At 41.0% G+C, this 20,677-nt stretch overlaps 4 protein-coding genes across 5 annotated transcripts; all 4 read left to right on the forward strand.

Annotated features, from left to right (window-relative positions):
• Positions 1-1,013: 1,013 nt before the first annotated feature.
• On the forward strand, positions 1,014-6,983 carry LOC135673229 (proline-rich receptor-like protein kinase PERK1). Its single transcript, XM_065182044.1, has 8 exons — positions 1,014-1,883; positions 2,593-3,135; positions 3,988-4,074; positions 4,192-4,262; positions 5,198-5,274; positions 5,696-5,843; positions 5,949-6,110; positions 6,532-6,983. The coding sequence occupies exons 1-8, from the start codon at positions 1,157-1,159 to the stop codon at positions 6,832-6,834; spliced, it is 2,118 nt and encodes a 705-aa protein (XP_065038116.1). The 5' UTR covers positions 1,014-1,156; the 3' UTR covers positions 6,835-6,983.
• Positions 6,984-7,707: 724 nt separating this feature from the next.
• Positions 7,708-10,813, forward strand: LOC103984130 (ras-related protein Rab7). 2 transcript variants are annotated; one of them, XM_009401566.3, is made up of 7 exons: positions 7,713-7,888; positions 7,985-8,011; positions 8,109-8,208; positions 9,622-9,768; positions 9,867-9,947; positions 10,150-10,295; positions 10,539-10,813. In XM_009401566.3, exons 1-7 carry the CDS (start codon positions 7,836-7,838, stop codon positions 10,609-10,611), a joined length of 627 nt encoding a protein of 208 aa, XP_009399841.1. In that variant the 5' UTR covers positions 7,713-7,835; the 3' UTR covers positions 10,612-10,813. The 2 variants fall into 2 exon arrangements, with proteins under 2 accessions (XP_065038118.1, XP_009399841.1); XM_065182046.1 differs by lacking the exon at positions 9,867-9,947 and having other exon boundaries at positions 7,708-7,888.
• Positions 10,814-12,001: 1,188 nt separating this feature from the next.
• Positions 12,002-15,463, forward strand: LOC135673230 (uncharacterized). Its single transcript, XM_065182045.1, has 5 exons — positions 12,002-12,073; positions 13,128-13,382; positions 13,579-13,906; positions 14,004-14,085; positions 15,041-15,463. Exons 2-5 carry the CDS (start codon positions 13,175-13,177, stop codon positions 15,230-15,232), a joined length of 810 nt encoding a protein of 269 aa, XP_065038117.1. The 5' UTR covers positions 12,002-12,073; positions 13,128-13,174; the 3' UTR covers positions 15,233-15,463.
• Positions 15,464-17,974: 2,511 nt separating this feature from the next.
• LOC135673231 (rho guanine nucleotide exchange factor 8-like) lies at positions 17,975-20,649 on the forward strand. Its single transcript, XM_065182047.1, has 7 exons — positions 17,975-18,393; positions 18,503-18,619; positions 18,825-18,979; positions 19,082-19,156; positions 19,249-19,518; positions 19,604-19,924; positions 20,012-20,649. The coding sequence occupies exons 1-7, from the start codon at positions 18,117-18,119 to the stop codon at positions 20,405-20,407; spliced, it is 1,611 nt and encodes a 536-aa protein (XP_065038119.1). The 5' UTR covers positions 17,975-18,116; the 3' UTR covers positions 20,408-20,649.
• The last annotated feature ends 28 nt before the right edge of the window (positions 20,650-20,677 follow it).

The raw sequence follows: 20,677 nt of genomic DNA on the forward strand, positions 1-20,677 counted from the left end.
TAATCATTGGAGTCACCACAAACAAGTTGGGCCTACTCACCAGCTGGAGTTTCCCCCAAGAGTTTCTGGAACATAGATGAGATGGGTCTTGGTCAAAGGAGAAGTTTACGATGATGTGAAAGCTGGTGCTGTGACCATCTCTTTCAAGTCACTGTGTGCTTGGCCTATCTCCTGCTCGTATATGGATGTGGCTTTGTTTGAATGCATCGTCGTCGGCAACTGGAGCGGTGATGCAACTAATCCTTTGGACTGCCTGCCTGTCTCCTCCTTTGTGTTGCGTGGCTGTTGGCCTCTTTTGCTTCAGAGACAAACAAAGGGAATCCTTTTTTGGGTGTCTAAATTGAAGAAAAGAACCCTATGAACTGCTATCATTCACAAGACTGATTCTTGCAGCAGATTAAACGTTTGAATCGTGCAGCAGGCAGTGCTTAAGCTGGTCAGATTCATGCAATAAGACAGTAAAGCTGATGCGGTTTGCTAGACTTTCGCTCGTGCGAAAGAACAGAAAGGCATGAAAACTCGGCATAATTATGACTTGGCTGTTCTTCGATCTCCATCCTTAATAGAAAGATTTTTAGAGGAATGATGAGAAATCATCAGCGTCAAGGCTTGCCCGTTATCCCATCGCCGGCCTCGGTAGGAAGGCTAAAGACGAACGAAGAAGAGAGGCCTTCGCGGGCACGGTAGGAGAAGCGAGGCGTGCGTGCACTCGCGACCTGCGCGGCGGGACCGTGTGGACCCCGCAGGCGCGCTCTCGCGCTCCCTCCGCTCGCGCTTACCTTTTCTGGTGTGAGGATTCACTGCCAAATCCGCGCAGGGTTCAGGTTTTATGCGGAGCTTGATTCGGTAATAATGTGGGACCCGGAATGCAGGAGGAGAGAGAGTTAAAGGAGAGCTTGGATGTTGTGGTGTTATCTGACAGCGGATCCGAATCCCTTCGGCTACCTCAACGTTGAAGGGTTAGCACGCACTCGTCGAAGAGAAAGCGAGAATATATCCCCTTTGCTACTTCCTCTACTCCGCCACCGAGACGCGCCTCCACGGCGCTGCTGCTTAACGTGTCTTTTAACCCCAATTACATTGACTTCGCACGATATCAAGAAGAAGGGTTTGATAAATAGACCTCGAATACTAACCCGAACCGCGGTCGCCTGTCATGTCCACTTCGCCGCCGGCCCCCTCGCCTTCGTCACCCGCCGATTCCTCTCCTCCGGCCACCCCTGCCGCGCCTCCACCGGCTACCCCTGCCGCGCCTCCACCGGCTACCCCTGCTGCCCCGCCTCCGGCCACCCCTGCTGCCCCGCCTCCGGCTACCCCCGCTGCCCCGCCTCCGGCCACCCCCGCTGCCCCGCCTCCGGCCACCCCTGCTGCCCCGCCTCCGGCCACCCCCGCTGCCCCGCCTCCGGCAACCCCCGCCGCCCCGCCTCCGGCCACCCCCGCCGCCCCGCCTCCAGCAACCCCTGCAGCCCCGCCTCCGGCCACCCCTTCCGCTCCCCCGCCCACCTCACCTCCTCCCTCCCCCGCCAACCCGCCCCCAGCCTCGCCGCCTCCCACCAGCCCTTCCGGCTCTCCGCCGCCGCCGCCGCCCTCCGGGAAAACCCCGCCGTCTCCTCCGCCGCCGAGGACTCTGTCTCCGCCGCCACCCAGGACTCCGTCTCCTCCGTCGCCCAAGACTCCGACCGCCCCGTCTGCGCTCTCTCCGTCGTCGTCGTCTTCGAGCTCGGTCTCGACTCCGCTCGTGGTTGGCATTGCGGTGGGCGGGGTGGTGATCCTCTTGCTGCTAAGCTTAGTATGCGTCTGTTGTTGGAAAAAGAAGCGCCGGCCGCCGCCTCCACCGCCCCGTTACTACGGTGCTGCCCCGCTGCCTCCGCATGCAGGAAAAGGTTGATCTAATTTTCTCGTAACAATTACCAAAAATGTTCTTTTTTCATTGATTTAGATCATAATCTACAATCTATAATCTATAATGAAACCTAAATATCGTCTATTTCGCTGTACTTCCACAAATTTCTATTTTTTTTCATGAATGTTGTCAGATTTTGTGTGGAAAAAGTGATTTTTTTTCTTTAATTTTCTTTTTTCCATGAGGGTCAGGATTCAAGAACCAACTATTTGATTATTCTCTATCAGAAGACATGGATGAATATTTAGGCAAGAGAATTAAATATTAAGCAGATTGTTATACAGTGAGAATTTTATATCAGAGAGAAAGATGCAGATATTGCATATTAACTTCCACTTGATGATTCAACCTGGATTATCAATGCATATTTATGAAATCCTTTTTTTTGGTTTTTGTAAAGGAAGATACCTGCATGAATGGAGGTACCTGGGTTTCTCTTCATATGACATCTGCAATGATGCAAGTATCAGATAATGGTTTTCAAGTTGATATAATTTGCCTACTTTTGCAACTTAGATTGCATTGCATAGGTGTTGACTTGTCGCTATTGTGCATCAAATGGTCACATCACTACCTTTTGTTAAGACTTTAAATAGGATTGTTATTTGTGTTTCCTAATTCTGTTTGCATTTTCTGACTATTGATCGAGAAAAGTATCATCATCTAAATGAATGTGATGGTGTTTTCAGATGACCGGTATGGTGAACATTGGCAACAGAATGCTCCACCTCCAGCAGATCATGTTGTCAAACTGCCTCCAGGTCCTCCTCCACCTCCTCCATTTGCATCACGTCCACCACACTCTCCAGGCCATCTGCCCCCTCCACCTCCGCCTATGATAAGTAGCAGTGGAGGGTCTGGGTCCAATTATTCCGGTTCTGAGGTGCCACTGCCTCCATCTCCTGGTGGCGCCCTTGGCCTCTCAAGAAGCACATTCACCTATGAACAGCTGGTTATGGCAACCGATGGTTTCTCTGATGCTAATCTCCTTGGGCAAGGTGGTTTCGGTTATGTACACAGAGGAGTACTTCCCAATGGTAAGGAAGTTGCAGTCAAGCAATTGAAAATCGGAAGTGGGCAGGGAGAGCGTGAATTCCAGGCAGAGGTTGATATCATTAGTCGTGTACATCATAAGCATCTTGTTACGTTGGTTGGATACTGCATTTCTGGAGGCAAGAGGCTGCTTGTCTATGAATATGTTCCTAACAATACATTGGAGTTCCATTTGCATGGTGAGCCACAATTTCATGTTGTCATCTGCAAATTTTAGCTCGGATAGTTCTGCTCTATTTAATTTTTCTTTTACTTTGGTGCTAAACTTTCTATACTAGATCATCGTGTTTGTAACTTCATTGGATGGATTTGGATCAGAAATGGTTTTTCAGCACATATTTGAGATGTAGTACAAGTTCATATAAGAAAATTCAGATGGTTTTCTAAGAAAAATGATTTTTTATTACTCTTGTATCATGATTTATTATATTATTGATAGTGACTGTCTATAGTTATGCATAGTGTACTCGTTACACCTTCTAATATTCCTGATTATTCTTAACTTCTCTACTTTTCTTTCAAATTAACTCAGAAAATCTTATCTTCTTTCTATCAGTAGAATTTTCTTCCATATAGTTTATACAAAGATTGGGGATCTTGATTGAGGAAATTACTCTAATGTTTTATATGTCCAACCCATCAATTTACATTAAATAGTTATTAGGTGATATTCCAGTCGTTTGTACAGATTTATGAACCCTTAGCAAAAGAAAAGAATGTCTAGTTAGTAATGACCCTTCGAACTGAATGCTAAAAAGTTTTTAATTAACTTGTTTAAAGCCAGAATTGCCGATTCCAAGAAATGGTCCTTGTGACTATTGTTGGACACTTAATACAGTCCATAAGATTTTGTTTTCAGATGATAGATGTTTGATCCAACATGTCTTTTGAGGATGATCCTGCATTCCTGTAGGATTTGTTCCCCAAAAGTGTAGTCTATTAATAGCTGATGTTTTATGCTTGTTTCATCCTTCTCTGGATTACTATTTTACTATTAGAAACTTTCGTTTGAAATTAATCTATATTGCCAGGGAGAGATCGGCCAACTATGGAATGGTCTACACGATTGAAAATTGCACTGGGTTCTGCAAAGGGTTTGGCATATCTTCATGAGGACTGTGAGTTTGTTCTCCTTTTTTTTGTCTTTATTACTTCTCAAACTTAAAGCTTAGTGTTGATTTGCTCGCATAATTTTTTTTTACTTTGTTCCTAATGAAGGGCATTTTTCTCTGCAGGTCACCCTAAGATTATTCACCGTGATATTAAGGCAGCTAACATTCTTCTTGATTACAAATTTGAGCCAAAGGTAAGCAAGTGCTGCTTTTTTGTCCATTGAATTTTACTCAAATCACCACATCATCTATCTTGTATACATAACCAAGTTCAAATATGTATTGCTTCTGCAAGTAATATGTGCTTCCTCGTTACTATTGTTTTTCATTTGAATTCTATTTTCTTTTTTTGTTGCACTGTAGTCTTTTGGTAAATTGCTGTTACTATTGTTTTTTATTTGAATTCTGTTCCAGTAACATTATGCAATAGGATCAGGTGTCTCTTTCCTTTTTTTCATTTTTGACATGTATAGATTCAAAATACAAATAATGCTTTGGCTTAATTCTTCCTAATCAATTTAGCATTTATTTTGCACTGTAGTATTTTTGGCAAATTCTTGTTAGTCGATCTATAAGATTGATAATGAAAGATTATGTTTGACAACATTAGTAATGAAGGAACTTATTAGTCATTTATGGGATAGACACGATTATATTATTTTAGTTGATGAAAGTTCAATTGAAAATAATTTTAATTTAGGTTATGGAGACATTTTATAAGTTAAAGGTTTTATATTAATTAGAACTAAGATTGGCTATATAAATTATAATTTTAGCAATATTAAGAGAACAGTTTAAGATATTAAGATGGAGGGATAAAAAGCTTCTGTATAATAAAAATTTTAAGGTATCTTGGATTATTATTCAACAAATGGGGGGATTGATTTAAATATTACTTGTAAAGTAGAGTTGAGTGTTTGAAAAGTCGATGCCATTGTTTTTCATTTGAATTTTGTCCATGAATATTATGCAAATATTCTATTTTTCATGTTTGCCATGTATGCCTTTAGAATGAGAATAATGCTTTTGGTTGAATTCTTCCTAATCAACAGCATTTACTTTGGTAACTTCCTGTTAATTTATCTTTAAGAACATCGAAAAAAATTAAACGTTGCGTTCTGATCTTCAGGTTGCAGATTTTGGTCTTGCAAAGTTTGCTTCTGATAACAACACCCATGTTTCCACTCGGGTTATGGGAACCTTTGGGTATGCTCACTTTTGCTTTTGCTTTTATCCTGGACTTAGTTTATATTAAATGGTTGATTCCTTCTAAAGACTCATTTTTTAAATGTTAGGGTTCTTGTATCATGTGGCAGTCTTTATCAGGAATCTGTTCTGCTATCAATATTTTTGTTGCAATTTGGATTCTATTTTTTTTGGTTATTCTCCAGCACAACCGCAAATCGTGTAGTTTTTAGGTTCGATGCTAATTGTACCATGTGGAAGGATTTTAAATTTGAGGTTCCTTTTGGTTATTCTCCAGCACAACTGCAAATCGTTTAGTTTTTATGTTGGATGCTAATTGTACCATGCAGAAGGCTTTTGAATTTGAGGTTTTCCTAAGGTTTTCATGCTCGTGATATCCTTTACCATCACAGTTTAACATATAATCTCTGCATTCTTGCAGTTATCTGGCACCTGAATATGCATCTTCAGGTAAACTCACTGATAAATCAGATGTCTTTTCGTTCGGTGTCATGCTTCTGGAGCTAATCACTGGACGCCGTCCTGTTGATTCGTCCCAAACTTTCATGGATGATAGCTTAGTTGACTGGGTTAGTACATGGTGTGCCTAATCTTGTTCTGTATATTTTTGTGCATCATGATGTTGCTTCTGCTTACCTTCAGCACTCAATTCTTTGAGCTGCTTGTATCTGCAGGCAAGGCCATTGCTTACTCGAGCTCTTGAGGATGGCAATTACGATGCCCTTGTTGATCCAAAGTTGGGTAGGAACTTTGACCCAAATGAGATGGCTTGCATGATTGCCTGTGCTGCTGCTTGTGTGCGCCACTCAGCACGGCGACGGCCAAGGATGAGTCAGGTGCTGATTCTTTGTTCTTTTTTATATATCTTAAATGGTTCCTTTTTCTGTCAGATCTGTTTTTTTTTCTCTGTTATGACAATTTCTCTTGAATCATTTGTTTCCATTTTGCTGTGTCTGCATTAGTTTCTCTCGTGATACTGATCAACAAACACCTTCCTTGAAGTTAACCTTCTTTTTGCTAGTTTGTAGGAACTTATCATCTGTCAATTAAAATTATCTTTTATCCATTATTTCTGCATCCTGTTTCCTCGGATTATACAAACTCCTCAACTTCTCAAGAATTCTTGTAATCAGTTCTCGTCTGAAGCACATGGGCTGAGTTTGATATATATTTCAGCCTTTGCGATAACATGAAAGATACTTCCTATTCCTACATCGAGCTTTTACTAACTAACCCCACTGACTGAAAACCAATCAGATCATGCGTGCTTTGGAAGGAGATGTGTCTCTCGAAGATCTGAACGAAGGCATCAGGCCGGGTCATAGCAGGTTTTACAGTTCGCATGGCAGCTCCGACTATGACTCTAGCCAGTACAATGAGGACATGAAGAAGTTCAGGAAAATGGCACTGACACCGGAGTACGGCAGCAGCGACTACAGCGCACCTACCAGTGAGTATGGCCAGCATCCATCGGCGTCGGCCAGCAGCGAAGGTCAACATACACAGGAGATAGAGACGGAGAAGAAGAAAGACAGCTCTGGCTTTGGCAGCAGCTTGTGAGAAGAAACTTTTGCAGATTGCTCAATTGTAAAGCACAAACATCATGTTCCAGCCATAAGTATAGTTTCTGGAATGCTTTTATAGGCTTCTTCAAATATGTTTAGGCCTTCTTTTGCCAATAATGATGAACATCCGACTGATTCTTTTTATGATTTTAACTTCATAAGCTCTCCCCCTTGTGCATACTCTCTGGTCTCAGTTCAAAGAATTTTGGATTGTTTGTGTCAAGAACATCTCCTTGAATGCAAGTCATTGTTAGCAGGTAGTCAAAGCTGAGTTGTCTTCCAACTTTTCTTCTCATCTAACTTTTATAACAACATTCAAAAGGTCATAAACTCCTTATATCTAATTAATTACCTTATATCTCGATTCTTATATTTTTAAAAATTATATTAAGGTCCTTATATGAAATATTTAATTTTATTTTTCTTCATAAAATCGACGAAAATATATATAATTTATCATTAAACTAGTGTAAGGATCAAAAAATTAAAAATTAAAAATTATAGAGATAATATGTAATTAATCCTCCAACATGCTTCTAATCATGCTATTAATATTTCATTTATCCTTACAAGCTAATCATTACCCATTAATGGCTCATTAATCCACTATTTGCCAGCAACAACTCTTATTAAGGTGACGATGATGATACTTAACCAGGCCAGCTCCTATAACAGAAGACAAAGTGTTCAATACCGTTAAGAATGTACTCTCTTTGGCCACCTGACCTACGATATCACCAATTCGGCCCCGAAAGTGGGCTCCACATAGGGCCACTCACCTCCTTGGATGAACGGGTAAGACAAGTGGGTTCCCTAATCATATTGCTCATAATAATACAGCGAAGAAGCGCACAACAGTCTTAATTGGGTGTCCTTTTGGGTCTCTGTCGACGCTGCCTCGCTCTCTTGAGGCAATAATTCTAGGGCTCGATCGGGTGGTGAGGGAAGAAACCGTGGGTCGCCAGGCTCTTCTCGGCTCTGTCGGTCGTCGGATCTATGGCGTCCCGGCGGCGGATGCTCCTGAAGGTCATCATCCTCGGGGACAGCGGGTGAGATCTCCACCCGTTTGTGCGTGGAAAAAGCCCCTCCTTTCTCTTGTTTATGTGTCAGGATCTTTCCTTATGTGTAATGGTGTTCTTTGATAGGGTTGGGAAGACATCTCTCATGAATCAGTACGCGTTTAATTTTTGAACGAAAGATTTGTTCTTTTGGTCGCGATTCATTTGTCTATGGTGGGTGATTTGGGGTTGGATGCTAATTTGAATATAGGTATGTGAACAAGAAGTTTAGTAATCAGTACAAGGCTACGATTGGAGCCGATTTCTTGACTAAGGAAGTCCAGATTGATGACAGGTTGTTCACATTACAGGTCAGGAACTCTACGCCATGGCTTGTGTTGGGATTCCTTTTGCCCTCCCTTTTGGGTGCTTCTTGTTCCTAAGCATGATATATAATTCAAATTGGTTTCATGATGAATTTTAATGGTGGAATGGTTTTCTTCTGACTTGAACTGTTGTTTTCATCCAAGGATTGTAATCTGTGATATTTATGCTTACTTAGAAGTCAGAATTAATCCCTTTTATCTGAAATATTACTTGATGTTCCTAATTGTGGGCATGGGCAGATGAAAAAGTACTTTTCACATGAATAATATTTCCTCTGGTGATTGTGAACAAACGTAAGTGTAGGTGACCAGTTTATAAAGAAACAAAAGAAACATAAGCAAGCAAATATCAGTCATCTTTCTGTTCAAGTAATTATGAACATGAATCAAAATAATGACATGATAAAGCTAATAGAATTGGACAATCGAAGAAGCACAAGCTCATGATACAAATTAAGCTTGAGTACTGTAGCATAGAAAAGACATAGTTGTACCATGGCACTGGTTGGCAACCATAAATACAATTACCACAAATGATGTTCAAGTTAGACAAGCTTGATTCACATGTAACATAATCTTGTAAAGAAATTTCAAGACAAAAGCTAAGTTGATATAGCTTCATTTGCTTGAAATATATGAACATTTTGAGAATCTAGCCACTTAGGTAAGCTGGTATTCTCTTTGATGGTGGTTTGGCTTCTGATTTGTGCATGTATTGAGGAGCCTGATACTTACACTTATGTTTGTGCTATAAGATTCATGTGGTTTGGTCTTATAGCTACTTAACATGGTTCTAACTAAACTTGGCCAGGCATGCTTCTGGCTGAGATTGGGTGTAGCTCTATCTGATTTGAGCTTGACTTGAATCCCTCTTAAATTAAGAGTGTTCATCTTTAGCTCAGCTTGCAGTTAGGTTTATCCATACTCAAGCTGATCATGACCTTGTATTAAATGACATTCACTTTCTGTCTTATGTAAATGGCTTGGTCTATCAACCTTTGAAAATATTCTCAACAATGTAACTGACTTATCATCATATGTCTAGAACTAGGTATTTTCCTTCTTTTGCTGTTATTTTCAGAAGGGAAATTAAAGAACTTACCCACAATTTTCTGACCTATTGCAGCTTCTCACTTGTATGGTAAAAGATATAGTTGAATTATCTTACTAGAGTTAATCATTGATGATGTTTTCTTGACAAATAGGAGATTAGCCGAGTCTAAGTAGACTTGAATGGTATATTAATGGAAACATCAAAGTTCAGCAAAATCATCATTTTTTTAAAACTTTACTAGTCTGTTATGCTGTTGGGCTTTCGGCTTTGGAGATATCTTTCTTGTTTTTGTTCTCCGTTGTTTATAATATAATAAGCTTGTTGTCTGATGTTTTATCTTTCAGATATGGGACACTGCAGGGCAAGAAAGGTTTCAGAGTCTTGGTGTGGCTTTCTACCGTGGAGCTGATTGCTGCGTCCTTGTGTATGATGTTAATGTCATGAAATCATTTGATAATTTGAATAATTGGCGAGAAGAATTTCTGCTTCAGGTAAATGATACTTGACTTTCTCGATTGATTTGGAGCAGTACACATGAAAAAAAAAAAAAAAAAAACGGGTACATCTGTATTGGTTGTGTATATTTCAGGCCAGCCCATCGGACCCTGAGAATTTCCCTTTTATAGTTTTGGGTAACAAGATTGATATCGATGGCGGTAACAGCCGAGTGGTGAGACACTCTTTCCTTCTCAATGCTATATAGGAAATGAAAACTTTATCATCGGTGGTAAAATCTCTCTTCCATATTATCCAAGCAAACAAAGCAAATGGAAGAGATCGATCTAACGACATCATTTCGATGAATCGATAGATGTCAATATGTGATACTGTTATGTTTTTGAGATGGTTCTTTCCATATCTGGATTTTTCAGGTGTCTGAGAAGAAAGCAAAGGCATGGTGTGCTTCTAAGGGGAACATCCCCTACTTCGAGACATCAGCTAAAGAGGGACTCAATGTGGAAGCTGCTTTCCAGTGTATCGCCATGAATGCCCTCAAGAATGAGCCAGAGGAAGACATGTAAGTATCTCTCATATCACCTCCCAACCCATCTAGTCCTATTTGTGCATCAACTGCCATTCACATCAACTCAACCTAAAGGTCATCATTTAGATCACAGTCTGCTTATCGTCTGAACTCCATGAACATTATCTAAATCAAAATTGAAGTTTTAGGAATCTATTTATTTGGTGATTGATCACCTCTAAACTTGGGCTTGTTTTTTGTGTTAATGCTATCAATGTCATTTTTACTATGGTGAAGATATCTTCCTGATACCATTGATGTGGCGGGTGGTGGAAGACAGCTGCAGCGATCATCTGGTTGTGAATGCTAAGATGAGAGTCTATTGGCGTCAATTCTGTCAAACATTTGTTGCCTTTGCCAAATTATTTGTCTCATAGTTCGTGGTGATTTTTATTTGGACGGTCTGCGTGTATGTATTGTAATGTGTAATCTGCTTTGCTATCGGATATGATGCGATTCTTCGTATTATAAATATTTGCGGTAGTAAAACTGACATGGATAGTATTTTGTTACCTCGCGTGCGGTGCTCTCTTCGAGTTTACTTCCACGTAGCCAAAGAGATATGTACCAGTCTCGGAGGCCTCGGACACGTGGCTGCAGCTCTTGCCCCTGCAACTAGCCAAAGAGACTGATCGAGCATGTTTTCTTACCTCATGAAAGAATGAGATGGTGGATACGGAAACAATGGAGTTGGAGGACGCAGACGCCGGTCATACTGAGCCCACTCTCGTTGGAGAAGCCATCGCCCGAGCTGCCACCTCCATCAGGTCACTCGCTGCTTCTTCCGTGGCTGCCACAGAAGACGATGATGACGACTCTGAAGCCGATGAAGAGAACAAGGGGTGCGTTGAGGACCCCGGGCCGAGCAACGGTGACGTACCGGATGCCCTTTTGGGCGGCGAGGCCCAACCTTTAACTTCCTGTGGAAGCGGCGGCGGCGGCACTGGTGATGAAGAAGAATTGGAAAGGCAAGTGGCAAAAGACACGGTAGTGGTCGTGGGGGGTGGAGAACAGCCAGCAACAGCTGACAGCGTGCTGGTCGTGGGAGAGGATGACAAGGCTGGAAGCGAGAAGAAAGCTTGCCCTGTGGACGGGATAGAGATTAAGAAGAAGAGATGGCAAGGAGAAGATGAAGATGGGGAGTATGACAGCGGTGATGACAAGCCCATTCTGGTTGAGGACCTCGTCTAAACTAGACGTGTCCATTGTGATGAGTATGTAACGTCTTCATAAACATATCTGTCCTCTCTCTATACGGGTGCGCCTGTAAGAGATAATACCTGCAAACAAATTTTACGGAAGAGTTTAGGTCCAATAAACCTGCAATCATAAGAGAGTATAACTGGGTAAAGAGTTAGGATGAGTAACTATTTCCACTTCATCCTTGTATTCTTGAACCATGAGCTTCCTTCTGGGTTTGACTGATGATGAAGGAACACAAGAACATTCCTCCACCTGTAACTTGCTTGAGCAGGCAAAAAGGTCGGAAACAGGAAAAGTAGAGAACCTGGGGGGAATACAAGAAAAGTTATCCCTTTCTTCCTCATCCATATGCAGATACTTTCAAGGACTTGCATGTGAAAGCAATGCCTTAACTTTCTTGTCCAGAACTCCATCTCATCAACATTAATTATCCAGGCCTGACTTTGTTTCCAAGCTTGGTCTCAAATAAAAGTCCATATGGATCCCTCCCTCCTGCTTGTATCAATTTGCAAGCTCCAAACAAGCTCCAAGGTCTGTACCAGCTTGGACAATCTGTGGAAACAAATTAGGTGCAGTGCTTCGTAATCGTGGTCAGTTTCACCCTTCCTTGGAGCTGTTTCTGTATCAAAAAGTTGGATATCTTCTGTAACATCCAACTGAGTTCCTCGTGTCTTTCTTGCTATTATGAATGAATTTTTCACCTGCATGCAGTAATAAATGACGATAAGAAGCAGCCTTAGGAAATACTCTCACTGATGTCATGTAAATTGCAACATGTTGTCTTTAGTATGATTATAGATGACAAATAAGAATATAAGATTATGTGACAATTCAATGAAAAAAGCTTCATATCATGGCTTCTTTAAATGGTTCAGCAAATGAATTCATCTAATTTAATTGTTAGGGGTGAGATTTTCTGAATTAGGAGAAGAATACTGGGAAGAGCGCCAGAATACAATTGAAGGAAGGATACCACAAAAAAAACTGCATCATCTAAAGAAGGCATCATATTTATGTTTCCAGTGGGCCCTTCATGTCTTATGAAATGAAACATATATGTTTCGCATGGCAATTATTTGACTAAAGCAAAAGAATTTCTTCAAGTTAAGCTAGTCACTGAGAATCATAAAAATGTGAAAATATATTATTTTTCTTCTATATCAATATCAGCAGTTAATAAACTATTTCAGACCTATTTTTCTGATCTAGTTATATCATAATTTCTATAGACAGTCTACTATAATCAAACACTTGTTTTATTACTACATGTTGCATGCGTGCCCATCCATTAGAAAACAAGGATCCTCCGCACCAGTCATGTTGCCCATTGAGAACAAGGTAATGGCTCAGCATGGATGCAATCTGATCATTCTATTGGCCTAACAATTTGGATAGAGTGGATGCCAAAAAGCAAGTTACTATTGGTAGGTCCATCGAGTCTCAATCCATACTGTACTCTAATCTGAGACTGATAAGGTTTTGAATGTATAAACAATTAGCATTCATAATAAGCTTCACAACACAGAAGCAAAGAAGCAATTTCAAAGGAAGCCAAATACTACAATCTGTGTGTTTGTGTTGAAAGAATGCATATAAGAAGTCATAAAACACCTTCTTTTGTAGAAAGAAAACATACCTGTATTGGGTTCCAGAGGCAGTTTTCAGGCCAAATGAGTGACGTCAACAATGCCAGCGATGCTGCGTTTGCAACTGCAGTTGCAGCAGCTGCATATGCTATCACTTCACTGGAAGAAGAAGATCCATTGAACCAGAAGCGCCCTCCAGCCAAGATAAAAAGCAAAAGGGAAGATAGCATGAACAAGCCAACTGATAACATACTATCGAGATGGTTAACTGGCTACGATGAAAAACAATCAGGTACTTTCCTGTTATATGTCCTTCTGCAGTTACTAGCATAATAAAGCTGAATCATTGTGTTCTCATCAATTCCATACTGATGTGTATAGTTAAGGTATTTTTGTATCCGTTTCCACATTCAGCCCAAGGACACATAGAAAACATTAAGCATGAAATCCAATACCCAAAATATTTGTGAAGGATAACACAATTTCAGATCATTCTCCAGTGAAAAAGCCGGTAGGAAACAAAGAAAAAATGCTAGACGAATCTGGGTTCGATCGCAAACTTTCAGGAAAAGAAAAGGAAACTAATCTAATCACTAAAAGGACACCAACGATCTCTGATAAGTATCCAGATGATACAGGCAGTATTAGATCTGAAAACGGACAAAACCAAAAAAGGAGACAAGCATCATCCACAATCAAACCTACAGCATCACTTTCTGGGAAAGGAAATGGAGTTGAGAAAACAATTGGTTATGATACAGTGGAAACAAAAGCAAATGCATGGGAGAGAGAAAAGATGGACGAAATTAAGAAAAGGTAACCACAGCTTGCCTAGCAATCTGATGTATCAAAAAATTTCAGCAGCAGCAAATTATTTAGTGAATCTACTTCTAACAACAGAAACAATTTTCAGGTATGAAAGGATGATGAATGAAATTCGGGAGTGGGAGAATCAGAAGAAGGTGAAGGCCAAACACCGACTGGATCGAAAAGAGGTTTATGATTATTTCTGTTGCAATTTTCTCCTTTTCATCTTATTTCTATTCGAAGACATATCCACCCCAAATAATAAAGACCTTTAGAAGTCCTTGATGAAGACAGAGTCTTCCTAAAGCAGCTGAACTGCAAAAAGCAATAGCAGCTGCCATCGCTTTCAGCTTCTCAAACCAAACTGACCACATCTTATGTCATTCAGAACCATGGACTAAAAAAATCCTAAAACACTTCAGTATACATGCCCTTATTATTAAACATACACCATAAATAAAGTTTCAGCTGCATAAACAAAATCTCTCTCATGAAATGGCAAAGTCCAAGGTAAGAATGCAGATAAGCAGTGTGGTCCCTACTGGATAATTCACACATTCCAAGTAATCAAATCTGCCCTGGCAACTCTTAAATTAAAGCAGACACCATACCATTACAATCTTCATCTTACAGAAAAAGGAAATAGAACATATTCATACTTCACATCCACAAGAATATACCTCGCTACTTTACAAAAAAATAAGAACTACTTCTCCAATAAACATTTTGTTTCTTGGAATTACCCAGTCACAGTTGACATCCAGAAAACAATTTTACCTATGGCTTATCCAGGTAATTTGCACAATATCTTCTTTTATTATCAAAAGCACTTGTCTGTATTACATCCCAATATAGATGCCTATGGACACACCATGACATCAAAATGCAATCCTACTATATCCAGGCCTTACTCTGTCCCTTATATTTCAGTTGAACAAAAGACAAACCTATCAAGTTCCGATGTGTTTTGAATGCATCTCCTCTTGGAAGTTCTCCTAGTTCTACATGCTCAGGCTTCAGTTGCTAATGAAGCATGCCAGGGCATAAAATGATTGTTGTTCACTAAAAGAAAAATAAAACAAAGTTTTATGACATTTTAACTGAGATAAAAGAACAGCTGACCGCTTAATATGGTAATTGCAGAGATATGTGGAACGCAGAAAAGAAAAGGCATTACAAGAATATCGTTACAAGATAGAAAGAATTGATCGAGTTTCTGTTGACGCAAGAAACTTAGCAGAAGAAAAGAGAAAAAATGACGAGACCAAGACACAAGAGAAGGCCAGAATGATGCGTTCAAAGGGGAATGGACCTCACACATGCTTGTGCTTCTAAAACATCACCAGAAGAGAAGAAACAGTATCTGGTCAAGACACTACATCAATATAACTCAAAGGCAGTTTGCTTGTGGATCTTTCATTCTATGTATAAAAATCAACATGTGCAGATCAATGAACATCTGGTATATCTTGGTTTAATTTGTAATATATATTACAACCTAAAAAATTCATGTTCATCAAATGAAACCAAAGCAGAACTTCAAATAGTCCAAAAAAATAAAGGATGTGTATGTGACTAACGGACTGAACCCAAGTTTAAACAGATACATGGTTTAACCTCATGCGCATTCAATAAAGTTTATGTTGAATGCAGTATCAAAGAACGTGAAAAGCAGTTCAGTATGGATACCACAGTGATTAAGTGATCAAAATTATCAACTATAATTTGAGCTAGAAATAGAAGAAACCTAAAACAGCAACTCGCAGATGCTTGCAAAACAATGGACAATCTCCTACCTAACATGTTCTGTCACTTCGGAAGATAGTGAATTTTGGGTACCTACAACCTATCATATGGCATATTTCAAATCACTATGTTATACACAGATTTTAATTTTATTTCACAATGGGTATTAATGTAATCGAGATGTTATGGCTGGTCTTCCTATTTGAATTAGAAATAAGATACTGTTAGATGATAATATAGAGAGAACCCTGATTGATCTAGGACTATACTTTAACTTTGGAGAATTAGAGTTGGCCTTGGTCACCTCTCTATAAGTTTCCCTACATCTTCCCTCCTCTTAATCCATCAAGGGGAGCGAGATCATAGGGAAAATAGGTGTCATTGAGATAGGTAGGTACCTCCCAGCCTTAGCTATTTAGTTTCTCTAATGAAAGTGTAGCTAGACATTTACTTATACTAATATAATGAGATTCATTGGAATGTATTTTGAATTATTGACAATAAATATATATGAATTTATTGTTCTTGTTTTGCATATTACAGATGATTGAATGATGAGCTTATGCATGGTATGATCCTTTTGATTTATGAGACAGGTCATACCGGGGAAATCTCAAAAATCAAATAAGAATCAGCTGAATTTATAAAGACAATTTTGCCTTGTACATTAGCTTTTACTTGATTGATCATTTCCCACATGTTTCAGACTACCACAAATCTCACTCATGTCTAATTAACTTTACAAGGTAGGCATAACAATTTACACCACAAAATGAGTCAGTTATGTTTATTCATAAAAGGAAAGCTTATCACTTCTCTTTGCAGGTAGCTGTTCATCAATGCAGATATGCCCTCATCACTTCTAAGATTCCATATCACTTCTCTCCAATGTTCATCAACAAATACAAGATTATCCCCATGTTCCTAAAATGACGCAAATCTATAATATTTGACGCTATTAACAGAGGTAACATTCATTCGACATGAACATCTAATATAGTTCACCAGAAAGTAGAGTTGCAGAAAATGACTTGACATAATTCCATCCGATGAAAATTCCTAGTAAAACAGACGACTTGAGGTCCACCTTTCCCACAGAAAGAACACCAATGTGCAGAATAAGAAGATACAAAGGTATCAAACGCAAACCTCGGTAGCAAGCTTGTAATCCCCCTTGGCCTCCCACGCCCCACCTTCGGACAAACCTATCCGCTTCGCGGATCTCGCTACGATGGCGAGGTCTGCGACGCTGAAGGAGGCGACGATCTCATAGCGCCTCGATGGTCTGAGCGTCGGACCCCCATGGTGGAGATCCCCAACAGCGCCCGGACGGAGGGGACGTCGGAGCGACTCCCGGAGCCGGAAGGGCTTGCACCGCCGGCGTAGGGAAATGTGACGTCTCTCCTAATTGGACATAAATTAGTCGATTAAGTCTCAGGCCACCGTCATTGGTTAAAGCAGTGGATGAACATATTGGATCATAAATTTGTTTTCTAAATAATATATAATTATATTACAATATGTAATACGTTATGTTAAAAATATGTCACATACATAGATAATTACATAAAATAATTTTTATAATATGATGGATGGGAAAATAATAAATACAATAAATTTTTTTTTCTTGTCTCATTTGTATAATAAAAATTGAAATATTTTTGAAAAATTCAACACTGAAAATTAAAATTATTTTTAAGATTTAGTATATATATATATATTTATATATATAATATTTTTTTAATAAGGAGAAAAATTCCCGGGCTCTTTGCCAGCCTCAAACCATACAACAGAAAACTTCCATATGCATTCACTCTCTCTCTCTCTCTCTCTCTCTCTCTTCTATTTTAGTTCTTTGACTCTCCACCACTTCCTCTCCTCCTCCAAATCCCTTCAATCTGCACCCCACGTTCGATCCCCCCCAATAGAAAATGTCAACACCACCTCAAAAGCCCCCTCTCCTCGTTCGCCACAGCTCAACAAGAATAGGAGCTCATCCAACTCTTAAGCAATTCTCATTCTCTCAAACACCTTCATCAATATCTCATCTTCCCCTTCGCTTCTCATCCTCCTCTCTTCTCTCTCTTCAGAGTTTTGGTTCTTCTCACCAACGGCGAAGTTTTAGCCTTCTTCCGTTCTTCCCACCTCCTTTCCCTGTCAGGAGAGGTGGGGAACAAGGTCCAAGGTTTGCCTCATTTTACGTGCCCAAAACCATCAAGTTACCATCTTTATCATCCCATCGATCTCGTTACCCTGTTCGTTCACATCGTACGCCTTCAAGTTCCCAGCTTTATCTTCCATGCCATCCGTTGGCATTGTATTTTAGGTGGGTTTCTCGTACTCCGTCAAAATTCCGTTCAGGCGGCTAACTACGAGGCCCCCTTACCTCCAATCTCTCCGCTCCCCTGATCGGGGAGATGACCCGGTGCACCCCCGCACGCTATGGTATAAGGTCAGGGCGTTCAGTCTTGTCATGGTGCGATTTCTCAAGCGGGGGCACGGCTTCGACAAGTCGGAGGAGGGAGACGAGGTGTGCGAGGTAGGAGGGCACCAGGCTCATAGCCTGATTCTGGAGGGCAGTGAGAATGGCTTCGGAGTTGAGGAGGATATCTTCTTCCATAGCCAAGGGGCAGGCGCAGGCCGCCCTCTTGGGGCGCAGCAGATTGGCTCCGTGCTCGAACGCTCGTCGGGTATAGGCCCGAGGTCTCGACAGCGCAAGGATGGAGGTGCTCGAGCTGGACCGCCATCAGGCAAGTTTTTTGAGATGCTAAACGACACGCATACATATATGGAAAGGAGGATTCATGAATTGATTGTTATGACATCAGTTTGTTCTCTGTGTTTTGGCTTTTGATTCAGATATGGAGTTGATGAAGGAGAGGTTCACAAAGCTGCTTCTTGGTGAGGACATGTCTGGTGGTGGTAAGGGAGTTTCATCAGCTCTTGCTCTCTCCAATGCCATCACCAACCTTGCTGGTAATTCCACTCTCCCTGAGGACTAGCCATGATTTGTCATACTTCAACACAATCAGCTGAGGAGCAAAATAAAATGCTGGATATTGTCATCTAAGAAATAGGAAAATTCTATTAATATATGCAATTTGCTAACCTGTTTGATTCTGATAAGTCTAAATGCTCAAAGGATCATTAGCCATTGTTTTACTGTTCCTGATACATGCAGCATCCGTTTTTGGTGAGCAATGGCGTTTGGAGCCTATGTCTGCTGAAAGAAAAGCTAGGTGGAGGAAAGAAATCGGTTGGCTTTTGTCGGTCACCGACTATATCGTAGAATTCGTTCCTTCCCGGCAGACATCGAAGGATGGATCCATCATGGAGGTCACGCGGGGCCTATAAGCTCTGTAGATTGTGCATAGCACGCAGAGTGATCTGCATAAAGTTTCATGCAAGTTCAAACTCATGTGTTTCCTTCACTTGCAGATAATGATCACTCAACAACGCAAAGATCTTCAATTGAACATTCCTGCGCTGCGCAAACTCGACGCAATGCTCATCGTAAGTGAGCCTCTCCCTCTTCAGAAGAACAAACAAATGAACTGCCTTCATGTATAATTCTGAATTCTTCATCGTTATGCATGGTGAATCAGGGCTACCTGGACAACTTCAAGGACCAGAACGAGTTCTGGTACGTATCAAGAGACGCTGATGAATCTGAGAAAGGTGCACAGAGAAAAGACGACAAATGGTGGCTTCCGACGGTGAGAGTCCCTCCCAATGGACTCTCGGATGTCTCCAAGAGATGGCTGCAGTTTCAGAAGGAATCAGTCAACCAAGTACTCAAGGCAGCAATGGCAATCAATGCTCAGGTCCTTATGGAAATGGAGGTCCCTGAAGCCTACATCGACTCCCTTCCCAAGGTAGACCACCGTAAGCTTGTGAATGTATGTTGATTTCTCATGTTCCTAGCCAAGTCTCTGCTCCCTTGATCTGGTTTTGTGACAGAATGGGAGGGCAAGCCTAGGAGAATCGATTTACAGGAACGTTACAGATGATGTCTTTGACCCTGGAGAGTTCCTCGAAACGATGGACTTGTCGACGGAGCACAAGGTCCTCGACCTCAAGAACCGAATCGAGGCCTCCATTGTCATCTGGAAGAGGAAAATGCACGACAAAGACAGCAAGTCCACCTGGGGTTCGGCTGTCAGCTTGGAGAAGAGGGAGCAGTTTGAAGAAAGAGCCGAGACCATCTTGCTCCTCATCAAGCAGAGGTTTCCTGGACTCCCTCAAACATCTCTCGACATAAGCAAGATCCAATACAACAGAGTAAGGGACACGATCTCTGTCAAGGATCAGAATCTATCATATATTATCCACTTCCCCAGTGCATTTCTTTGACGGCCATTTCTGCAGGATGTTGGACTGTCGATCCTGGAAAGCTACTCAAGGATTCTGGAAAGCTTGGCTTTCACAGTAATGTCCCGAATCGAGGATGTCATCTACGCGGACTCTCTGGCTCAAAATCCAGCAACCAAGAATTCCAACAGGAGGCAATCCCTGCATGATGCAGCAGCAGTGAAGAAGCTGCACGCGAAAGAAGAACCGGAGTCGCCGTCGTCGATGACCCTGTCAGATTTCATGGGTTGGAACTTTGAGCCAGAACCAGTCATGAAGAAGAACTCCGGGTACGTGGACGACATCATAAGCTCGAAGAAGAAGCCTCCTGACGTCGAGGCCGTGAAGAAAGTCTCCTACATAGAGAGGGTAGAGCACGTAGGTGGCATGCGAAGTCCTACAGCTCGCCATTAAAGAGTACTGCAGAGGGAAAGAGAAGCCGCTTTGGGTCAAGTGTGGATAGCTCACACAGGCATATTGAAAGCCTTTGGTAGGTCTCATGTTATACTGACATCGATAAGGACAAACACGATATTTTCCCAACTCTGTAATTGTTTCCCACTATGCTTATAAGGGATTGAAGACAACATATTTGTAAGTATATTTTGGATAAGAAAATTCAAATGATCAAAAATACCTCAAAACCTTAAAATCAATTAATACTTTTTATTCCCAATATTGTTT

This window comes from Musa acuminata, chromosome BXJ1-5, assembly GCF_036884655.1.
Source record: "Musa acuminata AAA Group cultivar baxijiao chromosome BXJ1-5, Cavendish_Baxijiao_AAA, whole genome shotgun sequence".
Taxonomy (NCBI): domain Eukaryota; kingdom Viridiplantae; phylum Streptophyta; class Magnoliopsida; order Zingiberales; family Musaceae; genus Musa; species Musa acuminata.

Excerpts from the sequence above, each read along its gene's own strand:
- LOC135673229 (XM_065182044.1), top strand. The coding sequence starts at position 1,157 with ATGTCCACTTCGCCGCCGGCCCCCTCGCCTTCGTCACCCGCCGATTCC. Across the intron at positions 5,275-5,695 it reads CGGGTTATGGGAACCTTTGG|TTATCTGGCACCTGAATATG; the intron begins GTATGCTCACTT and ends GCATTCTTGCAG. Across the intron at positions 6,111-6,531 it reads GACGGCCAAGGATGAGTCAG|ATCATGCGTGCTTTGGAAGG; the intron begins GTGCTGATTCTT and ends AAAACCAATCAG.
- LOC135673230 (XM_065182045.1), top strand. The coding sequence starts at position 13,175 with ATGAGTGACGTCAACAATGCCAGCGATGCTGCGTTTGCAACTGCAGTT. Across the intron at positions 13,907-14,003 it reads ATGGACGAAATTAAGAAAAG|GTATGAAAGGATGATGAATG; the intron begins GTAACCACAGCT and ends AACAATTTTCAG. Across the intron at positions 14,086-15,040 it reads ACCGACTGGATCGAAAAGAG|AGATATGTGGAACGCAGAAA; the intron begins GTTTATGATTAT and ends TGGTAATTGCAG.
- LOC103984130 (XM_009401566.3), top strand. The coding sequence starts at position 7,836 with ATGGCGTCCCGGCGGCGGATGCTCCTGAAGGTCATCATCCTCGGGGAC. Across the intron at positions 8,209-9,621 it reads ACAGGTTGTTCACATTACAG|ATATGGGACACTGCAGGGCA; the intron begins GTCAGGAACTCT and ends TTTATCTTTCAG. Across the intron at positions 10,296-10,538 it reads AATGAGCCAGAGGAAGACAT|ATATCTTCCTGATACCATTG; the intron begins GTAAGTATCTCT and ends ACTATGGTGAAG.
- LOC135673231 (XM_065182047.1), top strand. The coding sequence starts at position 18,117 with ATGGTGCGATTTCTCAAGCGGGGGCACGGCTTCGACAAGTCGGAGGAG. Across the intron at positions 18,394-18,502 it reads TCGAGCTGGACCGCCATCAG|ATATGGAGTTGATGAAGGAG; the intron begins GCAAGTTTTTTG and ends CTTTTGATTCAG. Across the intron at positions 18,620-18,824 it reads TGCCATCACCAACCTTGCTG|CATCCGTTTTTGGTGAGCAA; the intron begins GTAATTCCACTC and ends TGATACATGCAG.